We start from the raw sequence: 13,523 nt of genomic DNA, 5'->3' as shown, positions 1-13,523 counted from the left end.
GCTCGAGTGGAAGGTGTCCCTGCCCGGGGCAGGGGCTTGGAACTGTGTGAGCTTTAAAGTCCCTTCCAACCCAAACCAGGCTGGGATTGTGTGATAGTTTAAACATTTAAATATGTCTTGTTTGCTTGAGTGAAGAAAAAAAAAAGCAGGTCTTTTGTCACTGGGGCTGCCGAGTTGTGGAGGACCTGGAGCATTGGCTGTGCAATCCTAACTCCCCTTCCAAAAACGTATCCGGGCAACTCTGGAGCATGAATCCAAGTTTCTTATGCTGTTGTCATGCCATAAATACTTGATAATGCAAGGGGATTTAGCTGCCTGACTTCCACATTCAAATGAAACAACACTGCTAAATACCTACATATTGTGCTGAGTAATTATGCCCAAGTGTGTGCTAATAGCCCTAATTTGCATGTTGTCAAATAATGTTGATGCAAAGACTTCAGCACAAACTATGTAATGAAACGCAGTGCCTGCCAATGACTTATTCCTTCTGGTTTTTAATCCCAAACCCTGGAGTCATTCTTCCCTGTGAGGGTGCTGAGGTGCTGGCACAGGGTGCCCAGAGAAGCTGTGGCTGCCCCATCCCTGGCAGTGTTCAAGGCCAGGTTGGACACAGGGGCTTGGAGCAACCTGCTCTAGTGGAAGGTGTCCCTGCCCGTGGAATTGGATGAGGTTTAAGGTCCCTTCAACCCAAATCGATCTGGGATTTATAATTTTAGTAGCAACATTAAGTATCCTCCCAGAGAAGTTGCAGCTTGGTCCCCCTGTAGATCACGTTCCTATACCAGCACCCTTGTGTTCATACTGATGCTTTCAGTTGCCACCTCCTTCTGCCACTCACAACTTCAACCTGCAGAGATGTTGGTAACTAGTTGCTTTTCCATATCTGGGGAAGGTTTCCACACGAAGCCAGCGTTGCAGGTTTGGGGTTGTCTTGGATTTTAATTCCTTAGAGCTTGATGGCTGCTGGAAAACCAGAGTCTTTGTCTAGAACTGTTCAGTTAAATATAAAGGAAAAAGAACAGGTTTTGTTCCATCTATCTGGCCGATTCTTTATATATCTATTCTAACTGAGAGCAACGTTGTGACCTTTGCTGCAGGCCTTGTATACGACACCTTGATGCTGAAACACCAGTGTACCTGTGGAAACACCAACAGCCACCCAGAGCACGCGGGGCGGATCCAGAGCATCTGGTCCCGGCTCCAGGAGACGGGTCTTCGTGGCAAGTGTGAGGTAGGTAAAATACCAACCAAAGGGGATGAGGTGGTGGTGCGCCTGGGAAAAAGGGATATTTGGGTTTGTCTGGCTGGTTCAGCTGCTGGATTATGAGCATTTGAGGGGGCTGATTTCTGCTCTGGATGGTTTGTACCAAGCCTGCTGCTCAGGCTGTTGGCTGCTCGCTGGATGTGCAAACTTTACACTGCATCCTGGATTGATGTTTTTATAGCTCCGGCTCTTGGCAGTGTTTTGCCATATGTGACCTAAATTTAATCCATTCCTCGATGACTGCTTATGCTTGTGTGTGTGTGTGTGTGTCAGGAGTACTTTGCTAGCGAGCTGACTGTTCATGGAACATGGGGGAATGCTTTTGCCCGATGATGCCATGAAGCTGCTTCTGTAATTTTCAGTCCTATTCTGGGCTGCTCCTACAATTGCAGTCCTGGAAGTCCCAACCAAGTGTTGGATTTTGAAGCAGCCAAAGATAAGAGCAAGATAGGAAGCATCTATCTTTGCTATAAACTGTGCTATTTGTTTTATCACTCCAGTCATAATGCGAGAAGCTGTGGGGCAGCAAATGTGTATTTCTGTGGTTTAATAACTTTTGTAATACTCTTTGATATGTAATGGTCAACCTTTAGTAAAGATACTGTAAAAAGAATGGGGGTAGGAGGATGTAATTAAGCACTACTACATCACGAGAGGTTAAATTAACTTTATTAGACGTATTTAAGAGCAAGGCGAACGTAGGTAAAATCTTAGATACTAAAATACAAAGATTAATGATTAATAATCGTGATTAATAACCGTTAATATTGATAACTAAAAGCAGTGATCATAAATTAACGGTAGTGTGTGTTCATCGATTCTTTGAGCATAAGAGGGGACTGAATCACACAATACATTTGAGTTATGTCGGCATGTGGCTGGGAATGTTCCCTGAGGAATCAGAAAAGGCTTCCACGGGGTGGCAGCACTGCCCCTGGCTAAAGTTCCCCTTCGAGCCCTGCGGAGAGCAAGGAAAAACCTCAAACCCGTTTCTGTCTATGGAGACCCCTTTCAATGGATTTAGGGATTATTATTTGGGACAGACAAAAGGAAAACGTCCCTCGCTGCTGCCTAACTTCTCTGTTCAGGAGCAGTGTGAATTGCCTTGTCTCCTAAATAGGTGTTATAAAGGTTGTCTGATGGGCGAATTCTTCACTGTATGATCCCAAGCAGCTGTTATTTGCCTTAATTTTGGGTAGTGCTCCAACTGGAGTTGTTTCTGACATTCACCTGCTTCCCACCCGTGTTTCTCTTCTGACATTTAGCCTCATTCATCAGAAAATGATAAATAAGTGATAAAATCATAGAATCCCAACTGGTTTGGGTTGGAAAGGACCTTAAGATCATCCAGTTCAAACCCCCTGCCACGGGCAGGGACACCTCACACAATGATGTTAGCTTTCTGCCTTAATTCCTGTGTTTTCTTCTCTGATGCCTTCGCTCAAGGTCCAACCTGCCATCTCAGGTTAACCAGCTGCTCTAAATGCACTTACTTCTCTCTCTAGTTAGCTTTTTCTTTATACCCACCATCTCCTTCTCCTGCTTCGACCTGCGTTAAAGTTTCTTTCTTTAACCTTTCCCTGTTTCTCCTTCTCCTTCTTCCTATTTCCACACTTCACTGGTCTTGATTTTCTTCTTCTTTCTCTTTTCTTCCCTTTCTGCTGTTCTTGACTGATGTCGCTTTTCTGCGTTGCAAAGCCATTTGGTCACTTCCCTGCCCTTCAGAGTCTTCCTGAAGCTTCACAGTTGGAACTGAGTGCGGGACCATATAGGTTTTTCCTTCAGTGAAGATAACCTCCCCATCAGATGCACTTGCATGGCAAGGGGACAGCTTTGAGACATGAGTGATCCCTGCTGCTAAGTTTAGAGCAGGAGCTCTTAGCACTGCCTGGGACCAAGGGCTTACCACAAACCAAGAACGCTGTAGACTTCCCGTGTAGAAAGTCTGTGTTGACAGGCTGAGAGAGCTGGGCTGGGGCAGCTGGAGAAGAGAAGGCTCCTGAAGGGGACACCTTAGAGCAGCTCCAGTGCCTAAAGGGGCTCCAGGAAACCTGGAGAGGGGCTTTGGACAAGGGATGGAGGGACAGGATGGGAGGGAATGGCTTTAACCTGTCTGGGATTCTGTGAAAGCTTCATTCTGTGGGACATTATTCCAATATATGATTGATTTAAAAGGAATTTTGAAGTCTGGCCTATTAATTGTGATTACATTTAATAATTCTATTACTTTTCAAATCCCTCTTGCCTATGCAAAGCTCCATGTGGGACAGCATGAGTTGTGCCTGCTGTCCCCACCCACAGTAGTGTGCATGGGATGTGTGAACTCAACAGAGCTCTTTATATGAGGATTGGTGACACTTCCCTACCAATGCAGCCTGCTATGTATCTACATTGGTTTTTATGGATTAGAACTGTTCCATCTGCATAACAGCCCTACAGACACCTGGAAATAGATGAGTATTTTCAATATCAGGAGTAGGTCTGCAGCAATCAGCAACAACACCTGGATTCTAACACTCAAGCTGAACACTGAAGTGTTTGCTGAGCTGCTGTTTCATTCCGTGCTCTGTTTTCAGCTGGGTTTGCTGACAGGCACATCTGTGCACAGTCATTCTTATCTTCACTGTCACAGGTCCTTTGCCCTGTGCCTCAGACATGAAGAGTCAGTTAAGTAAACCCAAGGGCCTGCTGTGAAAATTGTGATTTATGTAGTTTCCTCCATTCCTTGCAATTCTTATTTGTAAGAGGACAGTTTGAACGTTGACATTTCCTTATCATGTTTCCCCTTCCCTCCTTAACAGCCCTTTGCTGGTAAGGTGGTATAGTTTGCACTGGTATAGTTTGATTCTCTTGGTTGCAAGTAGTTGCTCGACACAGATTAAAACTGCAGGAAATAATCCCATACACGCAGTGTACGAGGCTCTGCTGGATCCCTGTCATCTTCCAGGAGGAGTTTAACAGCTCGTTTCCTCCACAACTGCACACTGAAAAGAAAGCCCAGCTCTGCTTTCCAAGCTCCAACAGTCCTTGGGTGTCTTGTCTCCTGGGAATGTTCTCGTGGTGTTTCTGTTGCCAGATTTATGGTGTGATAGGTAAGAGTCTGGCAGAGTCACCCGAGTTTAAAGATGTTCCTTTGGAGTGAAAGCAGTTGTGACAGCCATGGTTTAGGGAATTGCTTGTTTAATTAAGTTAGCTTTAATTAAGTAGCTTTATTAAACGCAGCAGTTACTCTGGTGGACGTTCAGAATTTCAAAGCAACAATTCTTGAGGCAATCTCCACTGAAGAGCCTGCCCCCCAGACACAAACCCGCACTTGTGGTGTACTGGGATCCTCCACTAGGAAATCCATAGGGTTTGCTATATTTTGGATTCATCAAATCCCCAGACTCCTCAACCAGGGTAGGGAAGAAGGAGTTCCTCAAGCGGGGTCCCATCTCCAAGCACTGGCAGCAATCCTGGGTTGTTTAAAGGTTTCCCATCACAAAGTGTGTATGAGGTGGTGGCAATGGGAAGTCAGGGTCTGGAGAGAAGCTTATAGCTGTTTTCATGGCTTTTGGAGGGCTGCAGTTGGGACAAGATGTGGCTCATGGTCACTCAAGATTCACATCCCCTCCTAGCAAAACATCATGAGATGAAAGGGTGAATGAAATGCAGAATAACAGAGTAAGTGACTTATTTTGTTCAAAATGCAAATAAAAAGCTCCAAGGAAACAGATGAAGAGTGCAGAAGGATGAGTATAAGGCAGTGGGAGAGGTGAGGTGGTGATAGGAAGGGCAGGGTTTGTGCAGAAAGAGACACAAAGGACATGGGGTAAAGAGTCCGCTGGTTCATCAGAGTTAAAAAGCCAACCCTGAGCTGAAAAGATGGGGTTTAGCAGCCAGGAAGGAGGTTAGGCAAAGGGGAGAGTGTAATGTGGAGTCAGCAAGCTCCAGAGGCAATGCAAAGCCTCAAAGATAAGAGTATCGGGACTTAAGAGCGCTGAGGAAGCAAGGAACTACTCAAGTTAGGAGCATGGATGGCAGGCTGAGCTGTAGACAGAGGTACAAGCTGTGTTGGGTCTGGAAACAGGAGTGAGGAGTATGCTTTGTTCTCCAGTGTTATTTGGGGGGGTGTTAATTCATTTTCCTGTTGTCTTGTGTTAAAGCCAAGGACAAAGTTTGTGGCCCATGAGCTGGGAGATGAGAAAGGTTCAAAAGCCTCTGAAGCACCATCGTTTCTAACCAGGCAGTGTTTGCTTTGCTGTTTGTGATACATAGGTTTGTTTCAGTAAGTAGTAGCTCTATCTTTGAATGTGTTTTACTTGCAGCACTAAAGGAAGTTCTCCATCCACTCATGGTTCCTATTTGGTTATGGGTGTCACGTGGAGGGGAGGATGGCATTGATAACCCTCCTAAAGAGCACGGATGTCTTGGTAGGGCCACCTTCTTTAAACAAGATCAGCCCTTCCCCATCCTGGGGAGCTGTTGGTGTCCATGGAGGAGCTGGTGTCGTACTGGGACAGGCTGTCGTTCTCCTGGTGCCTTCACATACACCAAGATACACAGAATGCTATTTCTGTGCATCCCCTAAATGCAGCAGCTGAAAGTGGGTCAGTACATCTTGTTCAAAGGAACAGAGCTGGCATACAGGTTAGAGGGAAGCTGTGGGAGCCTGTGAGGGGGGACTGAGGCAGGCTTACCATGGACAAAAAAAGCAGACAGGATAAAAGCTCAAGAGAGATCTGATTTGCCAGATATTTCTATCCTTTCTTGGGTCTAGTTTTTTTGTGGTTATTGCCTCTTTAATGGGATGCTGCAGTTTTGCCTCAGTCACTGCCCTCAGGAAGCCTGGGCGGTGGAGCAGAGCATGGAGAGAAGGGAAGAGGAACTGGAGAGCAGAAATGCCACAATGAGGAGCAGCAGAGCGCACGAGCATCCCACCGGGCTTTGATTTCTGCTGCCTTATGCCTCAGACAGGTTTGCACCAGCTCTCAGGAGCAAGATGCACTCGACCTTGTCTTCAGAACAAGTTTCCCATTTGAAAGGCTGTTCTTCGGAGGAGTGTGATTTCTTTCCCCCTCCCCTTTTTTTCCTTTAAGGTATCAGGTCTTGTTGTTCTTATTAGAAGCTCAGCTTCTCCAGGAACGTGGAAGTCTGGCTTTGAGGCAGCCTGAGTGAAAGCAGTGAAGGAGGTGCATGTGGTCCCGCATGGATTGCATGGATGGGAGCTGCACAGCAGGATGCTCAGTCCTGACGCTTGTGTTTTGGGTGACCCTCAGACCTCTGAAAGAGGCTTTAAGACCCTTCCACCATTGTGTTGTTCACTGTTTGTATTTATATTTTATTGTTGACTATTTGATCCAGAGGAGGCCCCGGAGCTGCTGTGAGGGCTGGAGCAGCTCTGCTCTGGAGCCAGGCTGAGAGAGCTGGGCTGGGGCAGCTGGAGAAGAGAAAGCTCCTCAAGGGGACACCTTAGAGCAGCTCCAGGGCCTAAAGGGGCTCCAGGAAACCTGGAGAGGGGCTTTGGACAAGGGATGTAGGGACAGGACAAGGGGAATGGCTTGAACCTGCCAGAGGGGAGATTGAGATGAGCTCTTGGGCAGAAGCTCTTCCCTGTGAGGGTGCTGAGGTGCTGGCACAGGGTGCCCAGAGAAGCTGTGGCTGCCCCATCCCTGGCAGTGTTCAAGGCCAGGTTGGACACAGGGGCTTGGAGCAACCTGCTCTAGTGGAAGGTGTCCCTGCCCGTGGCAGGGGTTGGGACTGGATGAGCTTTCTGTGTAAAAAGGTGACTTTCTATGTAAAGCTGGTATTTTGAATATGGGATTAAACCATTATCTGCCTTACAATTAGTTTTTCCACATAAGAACCTGTTTTAGCTTTTTGCTGTCTTTATGATTTCCTAAAGAAAAAGAAAGTTCTTCCATGAGAGTTAAGCAGTTAATCAGTGATTTCATCACTCCTTTTCTTTCCTCTTTCAGTGCATCCGTGGAAGAAAAGCAACTCTAGAAGAGCTGCAGACAGTCCACTCTGAAGCCCATACGCTGCTGTACGGCACAAACCCTCTGAACAGACAGAAACTGGACAGCAAGAAACTTCTGGGTATTGTCCCCTTCCTGACCTCTAGCATTCACACTACTGTCCTCAGCCCTGCTGGGCACTCATTTGGTGGTAGCAATATGAAAGCATCCCCAGGAAGTAAGCAGTTCCCAAAAGAATCCTTCCCATCTCCATTCAGTGTCTGCTTGAGAGCAGTACAAGATACATCTGCCTTTCTTCAGGTAGATCCCTGAACCCTAGATAGCTAAAACTTTGCTGTCTTCACAACCTAAAAGGACATTTCCCTGAGGAGGAAAGGCAATTCAGATGTTTTCTTTTATCCTTGGACACTTTTCTCTGCATGGTAGAATGTTGTCCATTGCTAGGTAGGAACTGAAACCCCATATTAAGGACCTGCAGCACAAACCAGCTGTATTAGACATTAACAAAAGGCTGTCAGTTTTCTATTGATAATCTGCAAGAGAGTTACAGGGGCCTTTTAGATAGTCTTGCATTTGTTTGTTTTGGCATAAGATTATTTATCCCTTTCACTGGACCCTGTCTCTTCCTGAAACAGGGCTGCATCTGTCATAAAAATATAGGCATTTTCCCTGCAAAATATGTAGGGAATGGTTGTTTGGATAATCAAGACCCCCTTCAGCAACCAAACCACATTGATTCTAACACCTCACCTCTGTGGAGTTAACATCTTCATCTCCCTTTGTGCCTTTGTGATAACCTAGAGGGGCAGTTTGGGAAGTTCTCACGTGAGGGTCAGCAAAAAGACACTTCTGGAACCTAGAGGCTGAGAAAGTTTCTTTTGGGATTAGCTTGACTTTGGACAATATAAAGAGAGGATTAACTCTATGACCTACATGATGTACTAGTCACAGCAGAAGAGCTGGAAAGATTTTGCAGCGTATTCAGTCTGTACATTGGATCCCCAAAGAGGAAAGCTGTTAGCCAGTTGTTTAAACATGGAATTAGCACTGTATTTATAGCTAATTGACCACCTCTTTAAAATCCAGAGAAACTTAAAGTAGACACATCTGGCTGAAAAACAACACAATTAATATGTAAAGTTTAAAGCATTTATGCTTTCGTGTCCTTGGCGGTGTAAAACTCTTACCTTGCATAAGGTATATTCACCAGGGAGGAGAAATTCTTGCTCTGCCTGGGAGTACTTATGTAGTTTTGTGTCTCCCCCATGTCTTTAACAACCACGTAGAGATCAAGTTTATTCCTGTAGTGAAGAGAAATGATTATAACCTGAGGCAATTCCAGTACAACATGTTGCCTATTTGGGGTAATCTGCAACAAGAGCAAGCTGTCTCAAAGAGCTTCAGCCATAGGCAGAAGGTCAGGTGCCCAGGATCTCCAATAAGAAGGGCTTTCCAGTAGCTCTTAGCTGAGCTTAGACCTTGCTTCCCAAACCCTCTTGGCAGCATTTTAGCCTGGAGCTGCTAGCCGTGGGACTCACTGCCAGCTCGCATGGCCATCTTTGCCCGGAGAGTGGTGGAATGCCTCTTCCCACTGCCCAGCTGTCCTCCTGTTGCACGTTGAGCTGTGCATGGGCCACGCTGATACTTGTGCTGAGCTCAAAGCTTGGAGGAAGAGCAAACAGCTTCACACCGTTCAGTTTCGCTGACAGTCAGCGAGGCAGAAGAAGTTGATGGCTTGAAAGACAAGCAACATTAAGGCTTTGAGAAAAACAGAGAAAATCTGGAGGGTTATTTTGCATCTGTAAGAGTTTTCACATCACTTTCTGGGCTTGCAGATGAGCAAATCATCCTCAAAATTCTGGAGGCTTATAAACTGGATCCTGAAACAAGAACACGCTGTCTCATGTCCATCACCACCCTACGTGTATGATTCGTGCATGTGCCTGGCTGAGATGTCTGCATAGCACCCAGGGAGAAGTTCTGCTTTGGAAGCAGGGTAGGAAGGGTGATGCTGGCCCTAAAACCAGTTTGTTAACTCGATGAACTTCCGCAGTGCTGGATCTGAGCAAGGGTAACAGCCGGTGGTGTGTTGGGGAAACCTCCCTGAGAAAAAGAGGTGAAAAGCCTGTAAGCAGCCCCTTCTTCAGCATGTTGAGAGTTTAAAAGGCTTCTGAATTTACAAAACAGCTTTCTGGGCTTCTTTTACATACATTAGAGGTTAAATATATGGCAGGCTTGAAGTCTTGAGACCAAAGCTTTGTGTGAGGCTCATATATGCAAATAGAAGTTTGTTAGACCTGAGTGCCTTGACGTGTTGTAGACTCTGGTGGCTGACTCCATGTAAACTCTTTGCCTTTGATATGTCTATGAGGGGAAAAAAAGCAGGAGAAACCTCAGCCTGAAAGGAGGAGCTTGTAAAGCTGGGGGATGAAAACACGGGATGTTGTTTCTTAAGCTTCTGCAAATGCTAAGGGGGATGTCTCTTCATCTGGCAGTTCTGTAGGAGAAAGCACGAAGGGGGTAGATGGGTCAGGGGGTTCCGAATTGTAAGCAGGCTTCCTTGTGGCTCTGCTGATTACTTTTACTTCTGCACTTGTCCTGTAGCTCCCTACTTCTGAGTCACTTAAAGAGTGCTGCTCTTTACATCTGTAGAAGAGACTTTCAACAGAGGCCTAGCACTGATACTGAAGTTACTTACCCCACATGGACTCTGAGCATCACAAAGATCTGCTTTGCTGTGGTTCATTGGCTGGGTTTGAACGTGGTGGCCTTCAAGGCAGGTTGCACAGCTCTACCCCTGGAGGTGTTGCTAAAGCCCTTGGAAGTCTGAGGGTGGAAAATAGGAATCCATCTCTCATTTGGCAGTGTAAAGCTTTGGAACCTGTTGAACAACTTTAAACTCGGGCAAATAAGGCTGCTTTTAATTTGGAGAGAGCAATCAGAAATTGTTTTCAAGAAGATAAATATCAAAGTAATGGCTGGATTAGCAGTGAAGGATGTGACAGGAGGTCCGAGGCAGGATGATCTAAGAACTTTCATGTGGATCTAATCAGAGAGTGAATCTTGCTGTGCACTCAGATTAATAATGCAGATGCATTAACTCTGCTGTCAGTCACAGGGGTAACGAATGTGTCTGCAACGCGTTTGACACCAGCATGGTTCTCAGCAACGTCTGCCTGCTGTCATGTCTAATTCATGCTCTACAAAGCTGGTACTTAGCATTTAAGGGAATTTATTCTTTCAGTATAGACATGACCAGGACAAGAACCTGGTTTGGTGGGAGAAAAATACAATTCAACCAGTTTATTTCACCGTTAGCTTTAAATCGGTCTCAAGCCAATGAACCCTGGGCAGTATACTCCAGATCTTTCACAGTGCCTGCGTGCACAGATTTCCTTCTCCCTGTTTGCCTGGGGTGTGTAGGCACGTGTACAAGTCATACACGGAGGTTGGTGATGGATATGAGACAGCATGTTCTTGTTTCAGTGTCCGGTTTATAAACCATGGAGGATGATTTGCTCATCTGCAAGCCCAGAAAGTGATGTGAAAATTCTTACAGATGCAAAATTACCCCTCCAAATTTTCTCTGTTTTTCTCCAAGTCTTAGTGTTGGTTTTACTCTTATAGTTGGAACACTTTTGCTTTACTTTACCGCTGGTTTATTTTCTTGTCTTCCTCTTTCCTATGCTCCAAAGTCTTCTGGGAACAGCAGATGACAGATAACTAGGGTGGGTTTATGATTTCCTATCCTCTTTCATTTGAAAGGGGTTAAAACGTTCATGCTGAGCAGTTGTTGGTAGCATCTCAATCATTTATAGTCAGCATGACTGTTTGAAACGTAAGGCAACACACAAACCTTGCATAAAAAGCAGTGATTTATAGAAGGCTTTTATATTGGGAAGGCTTTTAAACAAGCCCAAGTGTGTGCATCGTGTATGTGTGCATTGCAGTGGGTTGGCTGTGTGTTTTCTCAGAACCGTGCTTGGAAAGATTGCAGCATTGCCATCAAATTGGAGCAAAATCTGGTGAACTTTGGCTTCTTGCCTTACAGGGTCCTTTTTTGGTTGCTTTCCTACAGGTTCCCTAACGTCGATGTTTGTCAGGCTTCCTTGCGGTGGTGTCGGGGTGAGTACTCTCTTTAATGTGTAAATAATGTCCTGTTTGTTCTCCCCAGTCCCATTGGTACCAAAAATTGTTGCTTTGCATTCCAGCCAGCGGGTAATTGCAACCAGATGTCACCCATAAACAGGGTCTGCCTGGGGTGCGGGGTTGCAGCGACAGCCTCACGTGCCTTTCTTCAAAAGCAGAGTGAAGATGTTGAAGCTATTTTGGAGCACTGAAGTGTGTGTGACATTCATAGGCATGTTTTGTCTCTGGCTTTTAGGAGGAGAAACCTCATTTCCCAGGCAGTCGTGTTTAATGGCTTAGAGGTTACTGCATTTGAAAGCAACCCTTACATCTAGCAATGCTTTCTGCCTAGAATGCAAGATGTGCTTTTCATGCTGCTCGTGCTGTGTAGGTGTTTCATCTTCAGTATTTGTACTTCAGAGCTGCTTGCCTCCTCATGCAGGTGGAAAACATCTTAAGCAACTAGTGATATTGAAGGACAGTGTTGGGGAAGTGCCTGTAAATAGTAAGTTGCTGCATTTGTGTCTGGGCTACATTACTGTCCTCGAATGTAATGTCTCGCAGGTTATGCAGCACAAGGGAATTCAGCATTTGGCATCTTCCTCCGGGACAATCACATGTGGATTCAGAAGGAGGTGACTAAAATACCCCTCCATTCATCACAGCAAAGCTGAACATTAGTTTTGATCTGTCAAGAATCTATAATAAGGCAACTTGCTCTTGTTGTTTGTTCCCGTAAGACTGAAAACCCCCAGTGCCATGCAAATACCTCGTGTCGAAGGTTTATGTTGTTCTTCTTTGAAGCCTCAAAACTTGAAAGTTTCCCTTTCAAGTCAGACTTTCTGCTCTAAAGTTTCTGTGGAGGGTGACAGTCGAGAAAATCCCAGAGACCAGGAAGGGGAAAGAATGAGAAGAGACAATAAAAGGCATTGTGTTTGAAAAGTCACAGTGGTAGTTCTTAGGCATAATTGTAGCTCGTGAGTTGAATTTGGAGGTCTGGATTCTGTTATGGAAATGAACCAAAATTGTTTTCTTCCTGAGTCTTTGCAAAATCGCTGCTTTGAAAATTATCCCGTCAAAAAAGGAGGGGGCCTAAAAAAGAAAACCCCAAAACAAGAATAATCGGCGTTTATTCCTACCGCCGCGCGGAGAGAGATCTCATTCTGTGCTGTAAATACGCTGCAGCCTCCTAATTCATGGCAAATTTTTGGCTGGCGTTTCAAAGGTTTGCATTTATTCTGCCCTGCAGTCAGGCATGCCATTCAAAGCAGAAATTATCATTTGCAAATGAAGGCTGAAGGGTAACAAGTCGAGACAGTGCCTGAGCCTAGCGCGGGCCCACAAGTCTTGTATTAACTCCCAAATCAAGGCAGGAAACGCCACGGCGCTGGTAGTACCGATATGCTCCTAAGAAAGAGAGAGTTTGCAGTTAACTTGCTGGTTGGTTTCCTCCACAGACCCTTCAATATTCAATATTAGATGAGGCATTTGCTGTCTTTTGTCCAGTGCTTTAGCAGGCCTGATGGGTAATTCTCATGTTTTCTAGGAAAAGCTTTTTAAACCCAGTTATTTACTCATAATCATAGAATTGTAGAATGGGTTAGGTTGGAAAGGACCTTAAGATCATCCAGCTCCAACCCCTGCCACGGGCAGGGACACCTTCCACTAGAGCAGGTTGCTCCAAGCCCCTGTGTCCAACCTGGCCTTGAACACTGCCAGGGATGGGGCAGCCCCAGCTTTTCTGGGCACCCTGTGCCAGCGCCTCAGCACCCTCACAGGGGAGAGCTTCTGCCTTAGATCCAACCTGAACTTCCCCTGGTTCAGTTTGAACCCATCACCCCTTGTCCTATCGCTGCAGTCCCTGATGAAGGTCCCTCCCCAGCATCCTTGTAGCCCCCTTCAGACACTGAAGCTTCTCTGAGGTCTCCACGCAGCTTCTCTTCTCCAGGCTGAACAGCCCAATGTTCTCAGTCTGTCTTTGTATGGGAGGTCCTCCAGCCCCTGAGCATCCTTGTGCTCTCAACTATGTGATAGCCAGATAGTCATAAAAATTGCTGTATGTTGTTCTGCTTGGACTTCCTTCCCCAGTTACCTCAGTGACTATTTGTGTACTGGTGCTGCTTTAATGGCTGGTGCAGGAAAACATGCTCTTCACTGGTATGGGGATAAAT

The 13,523-nt window shown here is 45.8% G+C and overlaps 1 protein-coding gene across 1 annotated transcript in view; it reads left to right on the top strand.

Moving 5' to 3' along the window:
* Nucleotides 1–13,523, top strand: part of HDAC4 (histone deacetylase 4) — a gene marked incomplete at both ends in the record, with an annotated part of 95,564 nt that overhangs the window by 62,857 nt on the left and 19,184 nt on the right. Inside the window, 3 exons of the mRNA XM_010021677.1 lie at nucleotides 1,101–1,234; nucleotides 7,225–7,345; nucleotides 11,303–11,349. Coding sequence (XP_010019979.1) covers nucleotides 1,101–1,234; nucleotides 7,225–7,345; nucleotides 11,303–11,349 — 302 coding nt within the window. The remainder of the gene's footprint in view (nucleotides 1–1,100; nucleotides 1,235–7,224; nucleotides 7,346–11,302; nucleotides 11,350–13,523) is intronic.

This window comes from Nestor notabilis, unplaced genomic scaffold, assembly GCF_000696875.1.
Source record: "Nestor notabilis isolate BGI_N333 unplaced genomic scaffold, ASM69687v1 scaffold15889, whole genome shotgun sequence".
NCBI lineage: Eukaryota > Metazoa > Chordata > Aves > Psittaciformes > Psittacidae > Nestor > Nestor notabilis.
Note: the sequence above shows the minus strand (reverse complement) of the source record. Positions and strands in the feature narration are given on the sequence as shown.